At 34.7% G+C, this 21549-nt stretch overlaps 2 protein-coding genes across 2 annotated transcripts; one reads left to right on the plus strand and one right to left on the minus strand.

The window, feature by feature from the left end:
* The first annotated feature begins 1514 nt into the window (after positions 1–1514).
* On the plus strand, positions 1515–2703 carry LOC115988771. Its single transcript, XM_031112387.1, has one exon. The coding sequence runs from the start codon at positions 1584–1586 to the stop codon at positions 1935–1937; it is 354 nt and encodes a 117-aa protein (XP_030968247.1). The 5' UTR covers positions 1515–1583; the 3' UTR covers positions 1938–2703.
* Positions 2704–11202: 8499 nt separating this feature from the next.
* Positions 11203–17439, minus strand: LOC115989320 (aquaporin NIP6-1). Its single transcript, XM_031112991.1, has 5 exons — positions 17153–17439; positions 16701–16925; positions 16004–16201; positions 14436–14497; positions 11203–12107 (listed from the first exon to the last, which is right to left on the minus strand). The coding sequence occupies exons 1-5, from the start codon at positions 17375–17377 to the stop codon at positions 11903–11905; spliced, it is 915 nt and encodes a 304-aa protein (XP_030968851.1). The 5' UTR covers positions 17378–17439; the 3' UTR covers positions 11203–11902.
* Positions 17440–21549: the final 4110 nt, after the last annotated feature.

Here is a 21549-nt window from a genome sequence, read left to right on the forward strand (position 1 = left end):
AGGACGCTCTTTCTGACCTTTGTTTTGCTTAGCCGAGGAGATATTCCTCCTCGGCTTACCTTCCCCAGCATTCTCACCTGTAGTTTGCTTATGGGATCCTAAGTCTTACCTACTCATTACTGTTTATCTGCCCTTGGACCACAAAGTGTCCTCGGACAAGGCCCAAGGCCTAGCATATGTTCTTGGGCCCATTAGCCCTACATTACTAATAAATCTCTTAATTTTGTGTCAATATTTTTCTAATTATATGGATCATAAATATTTGAAGGAATATAATTTAACATGTCATTATTATTTTCATTTTCTTCTAGTTGAACATCATTATGGTGAACTTGTTCATTTGTGACATTTTCATCATTATTTTCATTGTCTTCTAAATTCTTTTGAAGTTCATTATCAAGATTTGTTGTATTGTAAAATTGAATGTCATTGTTATCTTGCAATTGTATCATTTTATTATATTCTAACTCTTTTTGGTGAATTTCTTGTTCATTTGTGATATTTTCATCTAAATTTTGTGTTATATTTTGTTTATTATTAATAACAAATTTATCCATTGATACTTTTTGAGACTCAATTAATTTTTCTTTTTTCTTTTTTTATTTTTATTTTTTAAGTTTTTCATATCCAGACATTTCTAATCAAACAATATATTTATAAAGACTAAAATAAAAAATAACTTTCAAGTATAGAGCAAATGATAAATAGAACCTGATTTATATAAAAAGTATTATTGTAGTTTCACCGAACAATAATAAGTTTTTAGCAATCTCAACCTGCATAAATAAAGACTTATTCATTATATTACCAATAACTAATATATATATATATATATATATATATATATAAACACGAGAGAGAGAGAGAGAGAGAGAGAGAGAGAGAGAGAGAGAGCTTGTTTTCCAATTTTATTTTATTTTGGAAAACAACCTATAGAAAATAAGTCTTGTTTTTATTTGGATTTTCTGTTGACTAAAGATAGTTTCTGTTGACCAATATTTTTTTGTATTACCAAACATTGAAAAATATGAAAAACTATTTTTATAGAAGGCTTTCCAATGAAACAAATAAAATGTTGATCTTTTTATGTCTTTCTCTTATAATAATTCTTCAGAAAGTGACTACCTAGAATATATTCAAATCCCTCACAATTACCATTCATTTCCATGCAACTCCCATTCGTCCCATCCATTTCCAAGTAATTCTCCCTCCATCCCTTCTAGGACACACAAGTGGTATTTAGCTTTAATCGTAGATGGCCGATCGCAAGATCTCAAAGGGTTAGTTTCAATAGAAGGAAAATAGAGAAGAATAGAGTAGAATAGAGTTGACCGACGATTAAGATTGATTCGAGATACAGATTAAAAATTACATTACAGGTTCTGTCACGGTGATTTTATTTATTAATTTACAATTAGACACTTGCTTAAACTATTATTCAGTAAAAATAATAATAAAATAAGTAACTATATAAGGGTTTAGATTTGAAGAGAAACAAAACAAATTAGAGTGGACTCATCGAACACTAACTTGAAATTCCCACCATTTTGCCTTTGCTTAAACTCTTCACTTCAATCAGTTCAATGTCCACCAACGACAACGACAACGAAGATCCATGGTTGGCCCCAGACAAGCTTCACCATCTGCTCTTCTGTTTCTCTCTCACACTCCTCTTCTCCTTCCTCGCGACCCGTACCCGCTACCCTTTCCTCCGCCGCCACTCCATTCGGGTCGGATCCATCCTCTCCCTCCTCGCCGGCGCTGCGAAAGAGGCTGCCGATCACCTCGGATTTTTCCAATCCTCCGGAGCCTCTGCGAAGGACGCCGTCGCCGATTTCATTGGCGTTCTCATCGCTTATCTCGTGCTATCGCTTGTTTCATCGTTCTGGTTCTCGGGTCGACCCGATAAGGGTCCGGGTCAGACCTCGATGGTCTGAGCGGGCTATTGGGTCCGAATCTCGTTCGTGGGGCCGGGCCGGGTATTTTTTTTTTTTTTGAATGCGTTCAAGTAGTGAGTGAGGTTGGCTAGGCCTAGGAGGAGCTTCAATCAAGCTTTCCAGGCATCGGGTCAACCCGGGTTTCAGGGCCGAGATGTTTCATGGGTAATTGGGTCAGAATGCATGGTTAGTGGGGTGGAGCATTCTGTGATGGGTGGTTGAAGAAGAGGAAGGTTTGTTTTGTTGGTGAGAAAGTGTGGGAAAAGAAAAGCAAGGTTCCAATTTAGTGAAGGAATTACAAGTGCTGCTGAGAAATGTGGGATTGGTGAAGAAGGAAAAATGAAAAAGAAAAAGAAAAAGGATTTTGGGTTTTGGATTAGTTGAGGTACCTTTTTTGTTCCCCTTGATGTCTTTGGAAAATAACAATTAAATTTTGTTTACCTTGCCTTCTTGTTCTCATGTACCAAGTGGAGAATTATAATTGCCTTTTTGTGCCCCTTTCCATCCTAATTAATGGTTATAGAAGAATTATTAGTAAATTCACATTTTTTTTTTTATTATTCATATTCTTCCATCAAGTGAATTTTTTATCTAGTGAATTTCTGCTGTTATTCAATTTTTTTCCCTTCTGTTATCCGGAAAAACTTCTGTAAATTGAGCATATATTACATTGTCTTTGTCAATTGTTTCGAGTCCAATGGATGTTAAAATTGAGAAGCAGGAGAGGCTTTGGTTAAGTTCAGTTTATGTTAATGGGTTCTGCTAAATCTGCAGTGTAGGATTTGCCAAATTGCCTATAATAATATATTTATATCCTCATCTTATTTATTTTTATTTTTAATTTGAATTAAAAAATTAAAAAAAAAAATCCTGGCAGAAGGAAATGCAGAATTAGAATTACTTCCCTGGACCTGGACCCATATGGTTTATTATCGTAAAATGAAATGGTAGAATAGTGAGTTTTATATTTGACTTAGATATATTTTAGTGTTGTTTAACTGTGGGAAGGTGATGATTTTTCTTAAACGCTGGCTATCTTTTAAATTTAGTATGTATGCTTCTTGGCTCATTTTGGGAAATCTGCTTAGCATCATGAATTAGTGATGTTCACAGAAATGTGAGGTTTCTCCTACGACAAGTTGGCCATTGGTGAATCCATTGTGAGATGTAAAGTAATTGGCCCTTTGGTAGTTTGTGAAAATGAAACTCAATATGGATTTCTCATAGTTAAGGTGCTCTAAACTATGAAATGCTTAGTTCAATGACATGAGCTGTGTATTTTTAATAGAAACTTAGTTTAGTTATGGTCTAGAGCACATTCAATAGAGTAGGATGAATCTACTGCCCTAAAATGTTTCCTAAATGCTAATGCATTGGCGTTAGTCACACCACTGATGTCATGGATTCTTAGTTTTCTCAATGGTAGACATATGACAAATTCATTGAAAGGCATGGACATGGATGTTGAATCTTTTTCGAGTTGGTGTTTCTTAGGCTACTCAATGTGGGCAGAGGTCACCACCTCAAATTCCTCCCCTCCTATGGGTTAAACCCAGGGAGAGGCCACACTTAGCTACAAAGGCTGGTTGCAAGACAAGGAATTTGCTTAATAAGAATGGGACCTGAACTTCTAAGGATTAAGGGCTTAGCAGAGTCTAATCTAGCTACCAAGAATTGATAAGTAGGAACTCAATGCCAGACTGCTAAATCCTCAACAGTATGAGATTTCCAAAAGTTAATTTCAGAAACATGTTTATTGAAGTGAGTTCTTTGTTGTACTCTCTGAGAGGGTTGCTAAAAGTTTAATTTCTGGCCCTGATGCAGGAGCATCTTCTAAGCTGTTTTAAGTTGTCTTTGATTGAGTTCCAGCTAGCAGCCTTAGCTGTTGAGAACAGTTAGTTACAACTATCTTTATGTCTAAACAAGAGCCTTAAGGCAGTTAGCTTATATGACAGTCATTTTTATCTGAATTAGTTAGTCTTGTTAATGAGTTAGTTACTTGTCTTTGATGTAACCAGTGTTAGTTTGACACTTGGTAAGATACTAATGGTTGTTAGTTGCAGAACAGATTGTATAAGTACTCTTATACTCTCATTTTGTAACCAAATTTGCTGAGAATTAGTGATTTTAAGCCTTTGTGTGCTTTTCTTTGGAACTTAGTGTTCTTGTAGAGGTGCCTAACCGCCTACTAAATGTTCTAAACAACTCTCATTGCTAACAAACCCAAAACAGTTCAGCCTACACACATTCCCTACACTTGTTTGGTATCAGAGCTTGAGATCCTTAGGATTTAAGTTCTTGTATTGTTTCTCATTTTTTGTCATCAAGAACCTGTCAAGATCCTATCTTGATTTCATTCGCAGCCTTAATACCTTACCTTTATCAAAATAGAAGCCTTCAATTGTGCTGGCAAGATTCTGCAGTAGTGAAAGATGGTGTTTGAGAAGGAAAGTAAGGACAAAGGGATGAAAGTAGTGGTTCAAGAGGCAGCCTTGGAGACTTATGCAGCCAATGATCCAGAAGTTTTGGAGCAGCACTTTGCCTTAGAATATGAAGTGGAAGCGTTGAGGAGGCAAATCCATGCCTTGACTGAGCAGGTTCAAAGAGACGAAATACAGAAGCCAAACAACCACAATTATCATGGAGGTGAGGCATCAAATGAAGAAAGCTATGAGGATCCTTTGCCTACAACCCAAGGATAAGACATGGAAGGCAAATTCCTGTTCTGCAACCAAGGGATCATGAGCAAAAGTGGGAATCCAACTTCAAGATTGAGTTATCTGAGTTCTGTGGTAGCTTTAATAATGAAGAATTCGTGGACTGGCTTAACCAAGTGGAAAGAATCTTTGACTTCCATGAGGTACCAGACTACAAGAAGGTGAAATTGGTAGCAAATAAACTCAAGGGCAGGGCATTTGTTTGGTGGAGGCAATTGCAGGTCCAAAGAGTGAGAATGGGAAAAGGAAAGGTGCAAGAATGGTTCAAAATGAAGAGACAATTACAAAAGCAATTCCTGCCTTTCAAATACATGCAAACCATCTTCCAAAATTTGCATAGGAAGTCATTGCAATCTGAAGCCTTAAGAAACCAAGTACCAGCAAGTGCAAGTCCTTGGCAGCAATCTTGGCCAACCAAGATTGATTATTGGCAGACCAAGAAGGACAACGGAAATGCAGCAGAGTGTTTTTCTGTTAATTCAGTACCTGGTCTATCAAAGGCATCCATTGCATGCAAGCATGGCACAAGCAATGGAATTTTCAAGTGTTACAATTGTGGAGGACAATTCTATGAAGCCCCTAACAAGTGGAAGTCAGCCATGCAGTTGGAAGGAAAATCCTTTGTGGCGGAAGGGATTAAAGAAGAAGGTATAACTTTGATCCTTGATAATACCTTGCAAGCACCCAAGGAAGATATGCTAATGAATGCACCCATGTATGATCAATATGAAGAAGAAGAAGAAGAAGAAGTTAGTGATAGCATATTGCCGATTGAAAACAATAAAGTGAAGGAATGCATTCTAGAACCTGTGTATGATCCATTTGTGGAAGAAGGATTAGATGCTAATATAGAGAAAGAAGGAGGTGAAAATAGGGTTTCGAGAGGGTGCTTATGGTTCTTATCAATCAATAGCTTTCAAGATTGTGTTCTTTGTGATAAGAAGACCATGAATGTTTGTCATCTCTTGCTTGCAAGTGGAAGGCCACGTCAACATGATAGGAAAACCATCCATGGTAGAAGGTGTAGCGCACACATTATGTACAAGATGGTACACCCCTACTATTTGCAACCAAAGAAGAGGAAAGTAAACCCCAAGCCAATGGTCAAGATGAAGGTTGGTTCAGTTGTGTGGGACTTCGCTGCATAGAAGCAGCAGCCTTTGGTGTGCTGCCAACAGTAGAAAACTCATTACACAATGCAAGTGCATCATTCTAGAAAGCTAGAAATTCATACAAATCTTGTAGCAATCAAGAGAATTTGAGGTCAAGTGCTTCTTAAGAGGGAGAGTCCTGATGCAGGGCATTTCAAGTTGTTGCATCCTAATCCTCTTGTGAATAGTTAGTTAGTTAGTTAGTTAGATGATTGCTTAAGCATCAGCCAATAGGATTTAGACACTTGTCAAGCATCTAGAAGGCTCCAATGCCAAACAAATAGTATAAGTACCACATTGTTGTTACTTTGTGATTAGTTTTTGAATGCAATTACATAGATTATCCTAGTGCTATTTTTAAGAGTTGGATTTCTCTTAAGAAGGTTTTGTCACACCTTGTTCACTGTTCTAAGCAACTCTCATTTCCCTTAATCAATTCTATGCCTAAACAGCAGCCCCCTTAGGATTCTGTGCAGTGGTTTATTTTGATGACATTTTAGTGTATTCTAAGAGCTTGAATCATGTTGAGCATCTTAGAAGAGTGTTTGAGCTGTTAAGAGAGTATAAATTCTATGCAAACACAAAGAAATGTTCTTTTGCAACAGATCAAGTGGGATTTTTGGGGTATGTCATTTTTGCAAAAGGTATCAAAATGGATTCTTCTAAAGTGCAGGCCATTCTTGAGTGGCCAATTCCCAAATCAGTCAGTGAAGTATGAAGCTTTCATGGCTTAGCCACTTTTTACAGAAGATTCATCCAGAATTTCAGTTCAATAGCAGCACCTTTGATTGATTGTTTGAAGCAAAAGAACCTAGTTTGGTCAGTTCAAGCCAATGGCAGTTTTGCAGCACTCAAGAAGGCTCTCACTTTATCACCTGTTTTGCAAGTTCCAGACTTTGAGAAGACTTTTGAGCTGGATACAGATGCTTCAATCCATGGTATTGGGGGAGTTCTCAGTCAAGAAAGTAAGCCTATAGCCTTCTTTAGTGAGAAACTCAGTGGTGCTAAATTGAACTATTGTACTTGTGATTTAGAGTTCTATGCTATAGTCCGAGCTATCAAGTATAGGAATTACTATCTTGCCTATAAATAATTTATTCTTAATACTGATCATGAGGCACTCAAGCACCTGCATAACCAGCAAAGTCTGCATAAAAGGCATGCTAAGTGGGTTGCCTATTTACAGCAATAAAATTTCTGCATAAGACATAAGGCGGGTGTCTTAAATGAAGTGGCTGATGGTCTAAGTCGAAGACAGGCCTTGCTTTGCCATATGCAAGCTGTGGTACTTGGCTTTGATGTGTTCAAGGAACATTACATGGGTGACAACAAGTTGCAGCCTATTTTAGCTGCAATCAAGCAAGGCAACTATGTAGCATATCTTGGTTTCTATGAGAAGGAAGGCTTTCTATTCAAAGGAGTGCAACTTTGTGTTCCTAATTGTTCATTGAGGGATCAGTTGCTGCTTGGAAGTGCATAGTCAAGGGCACTTTGGAAGGGACAAGACTTTATCTTTGATGCAACATAAGTACTTTTGGAAAGGCATGGAGGGTGTCTAAACTGGTTCAAAGGTGCTTGGTTTGTCAAAAATCCGAGGGGACAGCCACTAATTCAGGCCTATATCTTCCTTTGCCAGTGCCTACCAAGCCATGGGAGTGCATAAGCATGGATTTTGTATTGGGGTTGCCTCCAACCACAAGAAGGGTAAATAGTATTTTTGTTGTAGTTGACAGATTTAGGGGATTTTGCCCATAGCAGAATTTACTTTCAATAGTTCTGTCAATAGAAGTTCAAGTTACAGCCCTTTTGAAATTGTGTATGGCAACAATCCTAGTAGTGTGTCTGACTTGGTAGCTTTACCAATGCCCAAGAGAGTTCATCCAAAGGCTGAAGATATGGCAAATGTTATACAACAAGTTCATCAACAAGTGAAGATCAAGCTAGAAGCAACCAATGCAAAGTACAAAGCAGCTGCTGACTTACACAGGAAACATGTGGTATTTGAGGTTGGAGACATAGTTTGGGTGTTGATTTCTAAAGATAGAAGACCAAAAGGATAGTATGCTAAGTTGAGACAAAGGAAGTATGGTCCTTGCAGGGTTTTGAAGAGAATCAATCACAATGCCTATGAGATTGAGCTACCTTCCCACTTGTCTGTCTCCAATATTTTCAATGTGCAGCACCTTACTCCTTACCATGATCCAAAGGAGGCCAAGAGTACTTGAGGCCAAGTGCTTTCTAAGAAGGGCATCCTGATGCAGGAGCATCTTCTAAGCTGTTTTAAGATGTCTTTGTTTGAGTTCTAGCTAGCAGCCTTAGCTGTTGAGAATAGTTAGTTTTACAACTATCTTTGTGTCCAAACAAGAGCCTTAAGGTAGTTAGCTTATATTGTAGTCATTCTTATCTAAATTAATTAGTTTTGTTAATGAGTTAGTTACTTGTGTTAGATGTAACCAGTGTTAATTTGACACTTGGCAAGATACTAATGGTTGTTAGTTGTAGAATAGATTGTATAAGTACTTTTGTACTCTCATTTTGTAACCAAATTTTTTGAGAATTAGTGATTTTAAGCCTTTGTGTGCTGTTCTTTGGAACTTAGTGTTTTTGTAGAGGTGCCTAACCGCCTACTAAATGTTCTAAACAACTCTCATTGCTAAACAAACCCAAAACAGTTCATCCTACACACATTCCCTACACTAGGCCCTCGGCATACTAGAAGGCAGAATCTGTTTTTGTTGCTCAAAGCTTAAAAATGCATAAGGTCCAATTTAGCTATATGCCTTCCTTTAGCAATTAGCAAATACAGATTAAGAAGAGAAGAGAAATGTGTAAAAGGTAAAAAATTTAAGAAAAGTGCAGTAAAAGTAAATAATATGAATCAGATCTGTCATGCCATGAACTTTTGTTATGTGGTCAAAGCCAAAGGATTAGGAAGAGAACTTAGATTTCAAAGTCAAACATGTTTACAATGAAAATAAAAATTCTATTGGTAGCCAAGAAAACAAATCCTCGTTAAATTTATTATTGAACATCTAAAAGGTCAAAACCCGTTCAATTAGCTAAGCTCTTAAATTTTTTGAATTAACATCTTGTCCAATATGCATTCTAATTTTGCTTGGGTCATGCCTTGTATACTTTAATTTTCTATGAAAAGGTTGCCCCTCAATCAGTTTTTGAATGTGACAATTTTGGTAGTTGAAAATTCACTTCTAACTTTTCCAGGATGCAAAACATTTAATGGTAAACAAATTGACTTCTTGGGGTTGAAGATGAGTACTGATATTGTGTTTTGGAGGAGGCTCCATTGCCATTTCTGAACTTTCTTCCCAACTTCACCTCCAAAGTTCCCTTTTCCTTCAAGCTTTGATTTCCCCTTAGCAGATTAAAGATCTATGTGGAGTATAGAATATGCCAGTCTTCTATTATTTGCTACATATTGCACCTCTCATCACCTAACTGTCCCGATAACTCTACAAGGGTACGTTTGGTACACTGAATGAATATTATATTAGGAATAGTAATCTTTATTACTAGAAGATATTGTAATGGAATAACTATTACTATCCATAAATTTGGTTGTTACATATGGAAAGCTTGTAAAAGATAATGAATAAAGAAAATTTATATTTTTGGAAATATATTAATTTTAAAACCTAGCTATTATATGTACTAAAAAATAGCTATTATATTCATCTTAAAGAGGTATAGCTATTCTTTAATATAAATAATAGTTATTCCTATGTAATAACTAATCTATGTAATAAAGATGTAATCAAATGACTGAAGTTACTAAATTGCTATTATACATGAATAACTATTTTATTACAGAAACTATTACACCATACCAAACATACCCTAAGTGTCCGTTTGGCATTGCTCTAGGAAATAGAGCTTTAGTAGTAGAGATTTTGTGATATAGAGCTTTAATTGAATTGCAATTTAGCATTTTGAGGGTTTGGCTAATTACAGTGAATAATACTTATAAGTTTTGGATTTATAAAATATGAAAAGTGAATTGTAGAGCTGTTTCCTAAAAGCTCCAAATTTCAGTTTTAGCCTTAAAACCGTTTTTAGCTTTGAGGACCCCTTTTAAAAGCTCTTTAGCAAAATTTTCCAGAAGTATGGCAATTTCTGTTAAACGAGCTCTAAACGCTATTAGTACTTTTAGCATTACCAGACACACCCATTAATGGAAGTTACGGTTATCTGATCTTCTTTTTGCTTGTCTGTTATTCCTTATTAGTTCAGCGAATTGATCCCCTTGATATGCTCTAAACTTTAAATCTATGAGAGTATTTATGAAGCAGAACTGAAATATGAATATATTTGAGGTGCGATGGACGGGTGCTTATAGGAATATAATTGTAGCACGTGATCGTAGAATGGAAAAGCAAACTGGTTGTATTGGTTTTTAAAAAGCCTGAGTTAGTTAATTCCATTTTGGTCTTTACCAGTGATTAGGGAATGTTAGGAGGCACATAACACTGATTCGCCACTATGTTATTGTGCTATATTGTTTTGTCTTTTATTAACATGGGAGAATGGCTTGTCAAAATCTGGGTTGCTGTTGCTGACTACTTCGATTAAAGAACTGTTTAAAATAATTCTTCAGTTGTGCTTCGTTCTAGATTCTCATTGCAAAATGTTGGCAAGCGACTTGAACTTTTTCTTGATCATTCCAATGAAATTGCTGCACTTTTCATTTTAGTTTAATGTTTTGCAGTCCTTGCTACAGATTTTCTACTCATATTAGATGTACACATAAAGAAGTGCTTATGTTGAATATGAATAGAAGTCCTGTTGATACAGAACCCTGAAACTGAAATGCAATATTATACATGGACATTCCCCTAGGGCTGTCTCATATTCCATCACCTTGTGGAGCACTGTTGTGCAGGGACAGAACTAAGCTTGGGCTTTGGGGGGCAATGGCCTCCCCTAATTTTATTTATTTATTTATTTCAATATTAGTATATATATAGATATTAATTTTAGTAATTTTGTTTTATAAAATTACACTTTGCCCCCAAACAATGTTATTGATTCTTTTAAGAGTAATAGTATAGTCACAAATTTTTTTACAATTTTTTTATAAAGTGTTAAGATAGCAAATTCTTATTGGTTCGTATTTGAGCTCACCACTTATATAATTTTTTTTACTTACCAATAACACTCACCACATTATTAACTTATAAAACAAGTTTGTAGCCGTTACATTTTTCTATTTTTAAAGGTCATTAAAAAAATTATAGATCTAAAATCTAAAACAAAATATACAAGCTCAAAAACATTAGCACAACAACAAAAATTACTAATAGCAAAACTAAAAAAAATTAATTTCAACCAACAAATTTTACTCAAAACAAACAACTTGGCCCTTTAAAAAAATTTTGTCCTTATCTAACAGCAAACATACATATCAAAGACAAAAAAAAAACCCTTCAACGTCTAAGCAGCAAAGTTAGAGGTTGGAGTTACCGCATGTAACCAATAGTAGAGCCGCCCCTAACTTCAAGTCCTGGCTCCGTCCCTGCTGTTGTGCCTCTATTATTTGGATGAGGGACTTTGCATGATACATACATCTTTCTTTCTCTCTCTTCTAATGAACTATAGTATATAGCTTGATCTGCACCTCTACTGAGAACTAGGTAGAGGACAAATTCTTGGATTTAAGACCCATTGAGTCCATGTGTAAACTACCAAGCCCACAAAGAGGAGGAAATATCACATAAAGATATGATCTCAATTGTCGATTCGCTTTACATGATCAAAAGGAGAAACAAATACAGTGAAAGAAAACAGAGACCACCGAAATTACTCCAATATGTACTTGCAAATGAAAGTCAACTCTCAGTCATCACATCCCAAAGTTATTTATAATATTTTATGGGAGGAAACCTAGCTTGATTATTATATATGTATCACTGATGCAAACATGATTTCTTAGTGTGATATGCATGTAACCACCAGAGCTGATGGTGAATTTGTGTTCCATCTTTTTGTCTTTAGTCTTGTTTTGTATTGATCCAACTTCATTATCATCTGATGGAATTTCTATATTAGCAGTGTAGGTCGATCTGAAGATGGTGTTGATCTGTCACCTTCTGAAGCTCCTTGTTGTTGAAGGCTTTTCGTGATTCTCACCATCTTCTTCTGGCAGCTTCACGGCAGTGTAGGTTCCTGCCCCGCAAAGTGCCCCGAGGATGGGAGCAGTCATGTAGACCCATATGGCTTTGTAGTTGTTTGCTGCGACGGCCGGCCCTAGTGTTCTCACTGGGTTCATTGAACCTCCTGTTGTTTCCCTAATAGAATAGCACAAAAAGAAAAGTTTTGAAGAAGACACCATCGGTAAGAGTATTGTTCTTCTTCAAAAATTAAGAGGCATTAATTAATGAATTCCGTTTCTATGTTGTTATTGAAATAAATCTTTTATTTGTGATTAGTTTGACTCTGCCTTTTAAGGTGGTTTTGACGGAAAAAACAACAAACACAGTGACACAAAATTTGTATAGCCTGTTGTGATTGATGCATAACAATAAAATGAGTGGGAGTAATGAGTTCAATTGAAAGTGATATTATTTCATAGTAGCAAAGTGTGAAAAAAATTTATGAAAATTTTTTGTATCTCCAAAAATGTTAAAAAGTCAGCCCTTCTAAGCTATTGAAACTTTTGTGTATATGGGTAATTATTGAGTACTCCTAGAGTATCATAAATGTGTACTTTTCCCTCTCACATAAGTGTGGGTCCCACTAATTAAATTTATAGTGGGATCCATAATTCATGTAAGATAGAAGAGTACGCATTTATGGTATTCTCAAAATATTTAATAATTTTCATGTGTATATATTGTAAGACGTTTTGGGAAATTTTTAATATTCAATTGAGTTATATTTTTCATCTTCCTAAACCAATGTCATTGCTTCAAGCCACAAAGCAGTACCATCTTTTTTTTTTTTTTTTTTTCAATAATAAAAATAATAATTTGGTAATGACGTAAGTTTTAAGTTTTAAATAAATGTAGGAGTAATGTTTAGACTACATAGAATAACACAAATTGTGAGTGGTAAAAGTGTGTCCTCATACAAACTCATCATCATATCTATACCACTCACAACTTACCACGTAGGTAAGTTGTGACACATGTTATGCCTTTTATATTGTTCTAGGCATCAAGGTTTTCAAACCCGGACCGGACCGTACGGTCCGACCGGAAAAACCTCGAACCGTTCATTTTTGCGGTTCTTTTAGCATCAAGAACCGTTCTATGAGCAAAAAACAGGGACCCGTGCTAACCGCGGTCGGACCTCACGGTTCTGAGAACCGTGATCAGACCGGTTCTCACGGTTCTCTACTTCCCATTGAATTTGAACCCAAAAAAAAAAAAAAAACACAGAAAAGGAGAAAAGGAAGAAGATGACGATGAAGAAAGGGTGGTGCCATGAAGCAACCCATTGAATCTGAACCAAAAATTAAAAAAAACACAAAAAAGGAGAAAAGGAAAGACAACGACGAAACAGGAGTGGCGCCATGAAGCAACTGCTTCTTCTTCTTCTGCTTCTCCTTTCTTTTTTTTCTTCATATTCTGCTTCTTTTTTCTTTTTTTTCTTCTTCTTCTCTATCCGTCTCCCTCTCTCTCTTCTTTGCTGAAACCTTGTTAAGTATGTGGTCTGATTTCTCACTTTCCCTTGTATTTGTTATGACTTGACTACACTGACACGGACCTAGTATTGGAAATATTGAAAACTTCCTAAGCTCTCCACGTGTCTACAGTACATGGACACTTGCTGCCTAGCCTTGGAAATAATGAAAGCTTTTAAATTTTGAAGTTCACGGACACTTGCTGCCCAGCTTCATTGGATTCATGTTTTTGTTAAGTGTGCTGCACTGTTTTGCTGACAACACCACTACCCACTTGACCTTGTGAAGCCCAATGAAGTAATTAGAGTGATTTGACTATTCAAATGTTTTTAAATTTTACTATCCGCCAGTGTTGATACCAGCTTGTATCTCCTTTTTTTTCTTTTTTCTTTTTTAATAAAATATGTCACTTTTAAAAAATTTATTTAAGGTGGGTGGTTGCCCTTCTAATTTTTATATTATAATAATTATTATTAACTATTATTATCATAAGTTTAACTAATCAAAATATAAATAAAGCAAGAAACATTATATTTTTGTTTATAAAAGTTATAATATGAAAAATACATTTGAAAAAAAAAAATCTTTATATTTAGTTAGACTATTTTAGTTAGTTTTTTTTTTTATTTGTACTAATTTAATATATTTATTTATATTTTAAATAATTATTAAATTAATTATGACGTCATCACGGTTCGACCTCGGTTCGACCTCGGTTCGACCTCGGTCCAACCTCAAAAACCTTGAACCTCTTCGTTTTACGGTTCATTGAACGGTCCGGGTCTGAAAACCTTGCTAGGCATTGCTCTAAATGTACCACCCAAGTGCCATTTATGATTGATTTTTGTTTTATTTATTAAAAGTAAGAGACTGTCTTCCAATACTATAAAAGTTGAGTGAGGGCGGGATTAATTCGTTAAACCAAAAAAAAAAAAAAAATTTGAGGGTGAGATTTATTAATTAATTAACAGAAAGTAAAGTCCCGACATACCCAGCGATGAGTATGTTGAGCATCACAGTTGCTCCCACCGCGATTCCCGCCAACTCTCCCACCTGCAAATTGCAATGAATCATTCATAGTCATACTAATACTAATACTAATACTATTAATTGGTCAATGACTCTATACTCTCCCACTCACATAATTATCACATTCTCTACATCTCCATATATTAATATCTCTCTCTGCACAACTTTTTTTTTTTTTTTTTTTTTACAAATCAACCAAAAATGGTACAAATAAATTACCTCAAGGAAGGTATCTCATGAGGCAAGAGGGGGAAAAAAAAAAAAAAAAAAAAAAAACTTACATAACTCATAAGTTTTCTTATTATTATTATTATTATTCTTTTTTGGAGGGCGGCTAGATTCATGATATAAAATATTATATTTAATACTTGATATATCTGACAGCTGTTGTTAAATGCACCTCATCTTATATATATATATTTCTTTGAATGCTTTCTAGCTTGGCATTGATCTCAGTGAAATGTTAAAAGAGTATTTATTTATGGGAAATGGAACATGCAAGGTGCCAACTAATCTTTTGACTATTGTCTCCTGACCTTTGCATTGCAAACAAAGTATTTTTAAAAGAGACTACTGTCTCTTTGGAAACCTTTGGGACGGTATGTCCCGGAGGTTAACATAATTTAACAGAAAAGGGGTACTACGTACTACTGTTTTTATGAGGTATAATCAGTATAAGCACACTGATCAGCAAATGTCTTCTATTTGTTTTTATTTTTTTGGGCAAACAGTTCTATTTCGCTATAATCGAAGTGGAAAAGAATACCACTTCTTTTTTGGATAAATGGCATGCTACTTCTAGACACACAATTTTTGAAATTGTGAAAAATGGAAGGATTTTTCTTGAAGAAAAATAATATGTCAAATTTCTTTATTCGTGAATCCACCCTAAAAAAAAATAAAAACACTTTTTTCACCATCACAATAAGTCCAGTGTACTGAAGCAGAAACCCAAGTCCCCTCTTTCTAATATATCAAATGTTCCAGCATTCTGTAATAATAGGGATCGTACCCGCAAGAAATAGGAGCCTTTAGAAATATTCTTTTGGTGCCCACACTCCACGTTATAAAAGACATTAAAAAACTCTAAAGTTCATTTTGGAAAAAAATAGGATGCCTAGCAAGTAGCAACACTTTAAGATTAAAAACAGATTTAATCTTAAAGCCGAAATGTAGATTTTTTTAATAATAAAAGTACTATAATTAATTGTTCTTATTTTATAAGTCTAATACTTTAAAAAACTATTTTTTTTTAGCTTGCATCCAGTCCAAAATTTGGCTTTCCAAAACCCTTTTACAGCCTACCATACATCACAGATTTGTGGAAAGAGTAATTAATTTATGTAAAGAGAAATGCTTTTCTCGTATACAAAAGTCAAAAAGTCTATAGTGAAGAAAGAAAAATTCAAAAAGTCTAAAAAGAATTGTTATTAAGAAAAGATTATTTCCGCTTTCAAAAAAAGAAAAGAAAAGATTATTTCCAAAATTTCTTAAGATAAAAAAAAAAGGTTTATAGAAAAAGTAACATACAGCTCTAGTGTCGGTGGCCACGGCAGTGACAACAAACATGAGGTTGAAGCTGATTATAAACTCCAAAGCAAAAGCTTGGCCATATGGTGCCCCTGAAGGAACAGTGACACCTCCACCCATTATGGGGTGGAAAATCCCCTTTAATGCAAATGCAGCACACAAAGATGCCACCACCTGTGCTCCAATATACATAGGTACCTGCCAAAACAACGACAAAAAATAAAAATATAAACCTAGTGTTAGCGAGGGACTTTTGTACAACAATTTTGTTATGGACCCAATTTATTTCATAACTTTTTTTTTTCCTTAAAAATTTTATAATTATTTATAAGTTTTAATTAATTTTACTAATAAAGTTTCTTATTATTGAATAAGAGATATAAAGTTTAAATAAAAACAAAGTAATATCTTAGACACAAATAACAATTATTATAAAGCACATACATAATATGTTAAAATTTTATAAAACAAAGAAAGAAAAAAAGAAAAGAAAAAAAACTTTTATGACCGGTCAATTGATCAGTTAATCCTTCACTGGGTTTGGCTCCATTGCAGTGAAGAACTGGGTGTGATATATAGACACGACATGTGTCAAAACTAGACCACATGGTGGTCTCGTGGCCCATACAACCAGAACAAATAAAAAAACAAGGAATAAGTTTAGTGTGTATAGAGTTAATTGAGATTTTTGTGTTACATGTTTCCACGGGAAGTGCTTCAGGGCAGCGAAGGCAATGGTGACAGCTGGGTTGAGATGTGCCCCTGAGATGTGTCCAGTTGAGAGAATGACAATCATAACAGCAAGGCCAGTTGAAGCAGCACAGCCAAGAAGGGTTTCGGAGCCATTTGTCTTTTGGTTCACAATGGCTGCAGCTGTCCCAGCAAATATCAATATGAGAGTGCCAACGAATTCAGCTCCCACCTGCCAACATAATCAATTTATTGGGTTATTACTCTAGCTTTTCATTCACTTTTTACATAAAATATCCATCTTTTTCTCATTAATCGATTCATGAAAAATATATAAAAACAAACACGATTACTTCACAGTACTAATCGTGTTCACACCCTGTATAAATGCTGTTTGGTAATAATTTTCCAAACAAAAACAAAAATATGGGTTAGCTTGTGTGAGAGCTAGAAATGGACCTTTTTTGCAAGTGGAACAGGAGGGGGTGGTAATGAACAAGAGAGTTTGGGTAAGGTGCCTTCTTCCATGGCCCATTCTTCAACATTGAAACACTTACAGTTCTTGAGAAGGGATCTCCTACCATTACCACTTCTCTCTGCCTTGAAACCACCAAACAATGGAGCACCTGGAGTCCCTGGGGTCGCAGGTGTTGAAGGTGCTGACGGAACTTCCTCGTTTTCCATCACTCCAAACTAACACTCACAAAATAATACTACTACTAACAAACAAAGCACTAGACAGAGAGGAGCTTCGATTTTTGAGTTTCACTGAGCCGAGCTGTGTTATATTTATAGTGGCAACTAGGTGAAGATAGTTGACTTAGAGAATCCCAAGGAGAGAAAAAAAAAATAATAAAGAAAGAAAGAAAAGAAGTTAGTGGTTGAAATTGGTGGAGATGGAGAAAGAAAATAGCTGTACCTGTGGAAGTGGATGGTGGGACATTGCAAGGAGTCTTAAATTTGAACTTTGGAAAGAGGCTTTTAACATGAGACATGAATTATGGATTTCCTGTCTCTGCTACAGAATCATTTTTTTTTTTTTTTGGTTTTGTTTTTTCATTTTCTTTGTTCAATGTCTTCTCTCAATAATGGCATACACCATATCACATGTGACATGGCCATGAGAGAAGAGAGAGGTGCAATCATGGTAGGTAAATTGGTTGAAATTTTCTTTGTTCAATGTCTTCTCTTTGTATAATTTGTTTTTGTCTATTTTGGCATAATAGTTTATTTTTTCTATCTTACATATTCACTTTTCAAAATATTTCACGTTAAATTATCTATTTCACAATATATTTCATTAAAATATTTATTTTTATTAATTTTTTTAATTGTTTACTTTTTTTTACACACAAAAATCACCGTCCACTCCCTTCTTTCATCCTCGAAATACGTAAATAAAAAATAAAAAATAAATACAAAATGAATAATATCAGTATAAATTTACATACATCCTGTAATAAAATTGTAAATTTACACAATTATATACAAAATGATGTAGGTCATTTTTAAACAAAATTATATATATTCTACTCATTTTTCTATTATATACAGATTGATTTGAATGATGTGCGTATAAGCATACTTGGTAATAAATTGCTTGGAGGGTAGAACTAGAAGAAACTAGAAAGCCATCTTTTAATGATTGCAGCTTTGGCCCCCCTTATTTTTGGGCGGGAGACTAGGCCACGGGGTCTTGTTAGAAACCACCTAGCCTTCATATTTTTGTTTTCATCAATTAAAAGCAAAGCATAATTTTCTCTTTAGTACCCCCGATAATATTTTAAAATTAAGAATGAAAAATAAATTAAAAATTTAAAACTAAATGATTACATTAAAAATAAAATTATTCTAAATTTAGTATTAACAAAAGAAAAGACACATTATAATTGTTAATTAATAGATTTCAACCCAATCAACTATAATCAATATTTGAACTAAGCCTTCTTTTAAATATCAAAAATCATCTATGATTGATTTTTAAGAAAATTTTGAAGCAATTTTCTTTTTAAAATAAAAAATGAAATATTTCAATAAAAAGTTATTTTCCACTTTTATTGCAAAGCATAGTTTTAATAATATTCGTGGGGGAAAATGGACATTTACCCCTAATTTACAAACTATGCAGCAAAATGCCTCTGTTTTAAAATTATTTAGCAAAATTCCCTTGTTTTTGAAACTCAATTTTAACAAAATTGAGTTAGGTGTAAAACTCTATACCCTTAAAATCAAGTTATATGTATATTTTTAAGTGGAACTCAACATTAGCAATGTCGAGTTTCACCTGTAACTTGATTTTGTTAAAATTGAGTTTAAAAAACAGGGGTATTTTGCTAAATAGTTTTAAAACAGAGGTATTTTGATGCATAATTTGTAAATTAGGGTCAAATGCCCATTTTCCCCATATTTGTGATTAGTAACACGCATTCCATAGTTGTAATAGAAACTCAAACATTGGTAAATACATATATGACCGCTCTACAAATAAATTGATAATCGATTCTAATTCTTACTTTTATTAGAACAATTTATTAATATTTAACAAATTTTTAAACTTCAGATGTCAAACTACATTGTGCTTACAATGGTGAAATTCTATTTTCAACATACTGTTCGTAACTTGTGAAATCTTAAGTATAAAACTTGTTTACCAACAAACAAATAAAATCAATTCTAAAATATTCACAAATCTCTTGATAGTCTAAAGTTGAACTAATTAAGAACACACAACTCCACTACATGCTCATTAAATTGATGATTTAATTCTTGAAATTAAAAATTCATTGCTATGTATGAATTATCTTGTTAGAGTTTCTATGTAATTGACTAATCCTTTGACAAAATGCACTTTACTTGTAAATTGGGTAGATCTAAGTTGAGTTTGATACATATCAAGTGGTTGTATTAAAGACATGAAGATTGATCCAAGAAATAAGTGAAGAAAAGTTGTTTTAATGAAACTCGACAGAAAGCTACTAGCGAGACTTAATGGACAGCTCGACATAAGCTCGACCTATTGAGCTTTACAAAATCAGAATTTCCATATTTGAATTTCGGCTCATGTTGATGTATTTGTTTAAGGTTTCTTTTCTCACAATCCTATATATATAAGACTTATTTTAAAGGCCATCACACACGGATACAAAGAACAAGAGTTTAATTTTTCTCTGTGAGAAGCTACTGCGTTTGTACGCCATGGGGTTTTGTAACCAAGTGCTTCCTGATATTCATTGTTGATGAAGTGAATAACTTTGTAGCTAACAACAACCATTCAAGTTGCTAGTGTTAATCATATACTGGGTTCCGTGCAAAAGGGTTAGTCACAAATTAGAGATTTGTGCATTCAAGGAAAGAAGACTACTATAAGATCAAGTCTAATTGGGTATTGGAGCAAAGGTTTAACTGTAGGTTGGTATTTTGGGATAGGTGAGGGAAGTGGTAAGATTCCTTATACTTGTAATCGCTTGATTGTTGATTAGTAGATTCTTAGGAGTGGTGACCTTAAATTCACCCGGTGGGGGGTTTTTGTCTTGCAAGAGGTTTTCCCCATTTGTCAACCAATCACTGTGTCAATTTAATTTCTACCACATTTTGTTTAATTGGTGATTTATTGGTGCCTCCACTATTTGCATGTAATTTGACTTAATGAATCAACTTGGGTAATTGAATTAATTAACCGAGGTCAAGCTATCTTAACCCAACAAGTGGTATCAGAGTGGGCATACTCTGATTAGGTTTTAATCTTTGCTATGTGATTTATTGACCCCTATTGTCATGGATTCAAATTGCATGAAAAGTTCTTTTTCTTCAAATATCTCTTACGTTTCTAACATTAATATGCTTAAGATTCTCAGGACATGCAAGTCAAAAAGTTATTTGAAATTAATCTTGATGATTGTAGAAAAGGGTTTATTTGTGAGTAAATTGATGAAATTAGTTCATAAGAAGGAACAATGGTTTCTTGAAAAGCGAAGAAGAAGACTAGACTGTCTCAAATTGTACCCACACAAAGGTGTACTCCTCAAAAAGATGAAGGCAAGGGTAAAATTGCTTGGTAAACAAATCAAAGAGAAGACCATGCCTTATGATTTGACAAATAAGCATGAAGTATGTTTCATGATGCATTTTGCCTTGAAAGTGACGGACACATGTCTATGGTATCTTGATAGTGGTTGCTCAAGACACATGACTAGAGATAGCACTCTCTTCAAAATATTTGAACCCAAGAAAGGTGGTAATGTCACTTTTGGTGATGGAACCAAATCCCAGATAAAGGGAAAGGGAATCATCTCCCTACCAAGGCTACCTGAAATTGCAAATGTGTTATATATGGAAGGGCTAAGAGTGAATCTATTAAGCATAAGTTAGATTTATGATCAAGACTTTATGTTGCTGTTCTTAAAAGGAAAGTGAATAGTTCTAAATGAGTTAGGTGAGCAAGTCATAAGCAGGATCGTACATTGGAAAATTGCTATGGTCTAGTTATAGATGCTGAGATTGTATGCAACAGCATTCGAATGCCAAATGAGGATCTATGGCATCAAAGGATGGGACATGCTAGCTACAAGCAACTATCAATTGTGTCAAAAAATGAAGCCATCCTAGGAATGCCTAAACTCAGCAAGGTTGTAAATGTTGTATGTGGACCTTGTCATCTTGGAAAATAGATGAAAGCTCAACATCATGCTACCTTGACCACAACTATAGCAAGATCTCTCGAGCTTCTTCATGTCGACCTCATGGGTCCAACAAGAATAGAATCTCTTGGAGGAAAGAGATACAACATGGTGGTGGTAGACGACTTCACTAGATTCACATGGGTTATTTTGTTGAGATCAAAGTCTGAAGCTCCTCAA

The sequence above is a fragment of the Quercus lobata genome, chromosome 5, assembly GCF_001633185.2.
Source record: "Quercus lobata isolate SW786 chromosome 5, ValleyOak3.0 Primary Assembly, whole genome shotgun sequence".
Classification (NCBI taxonomy): Eukaryota; Viridiplantae; Streptophyta; class Magnoliopsida; order Fagales; family Fagaceae; genus Quercus; species Quercus lobata.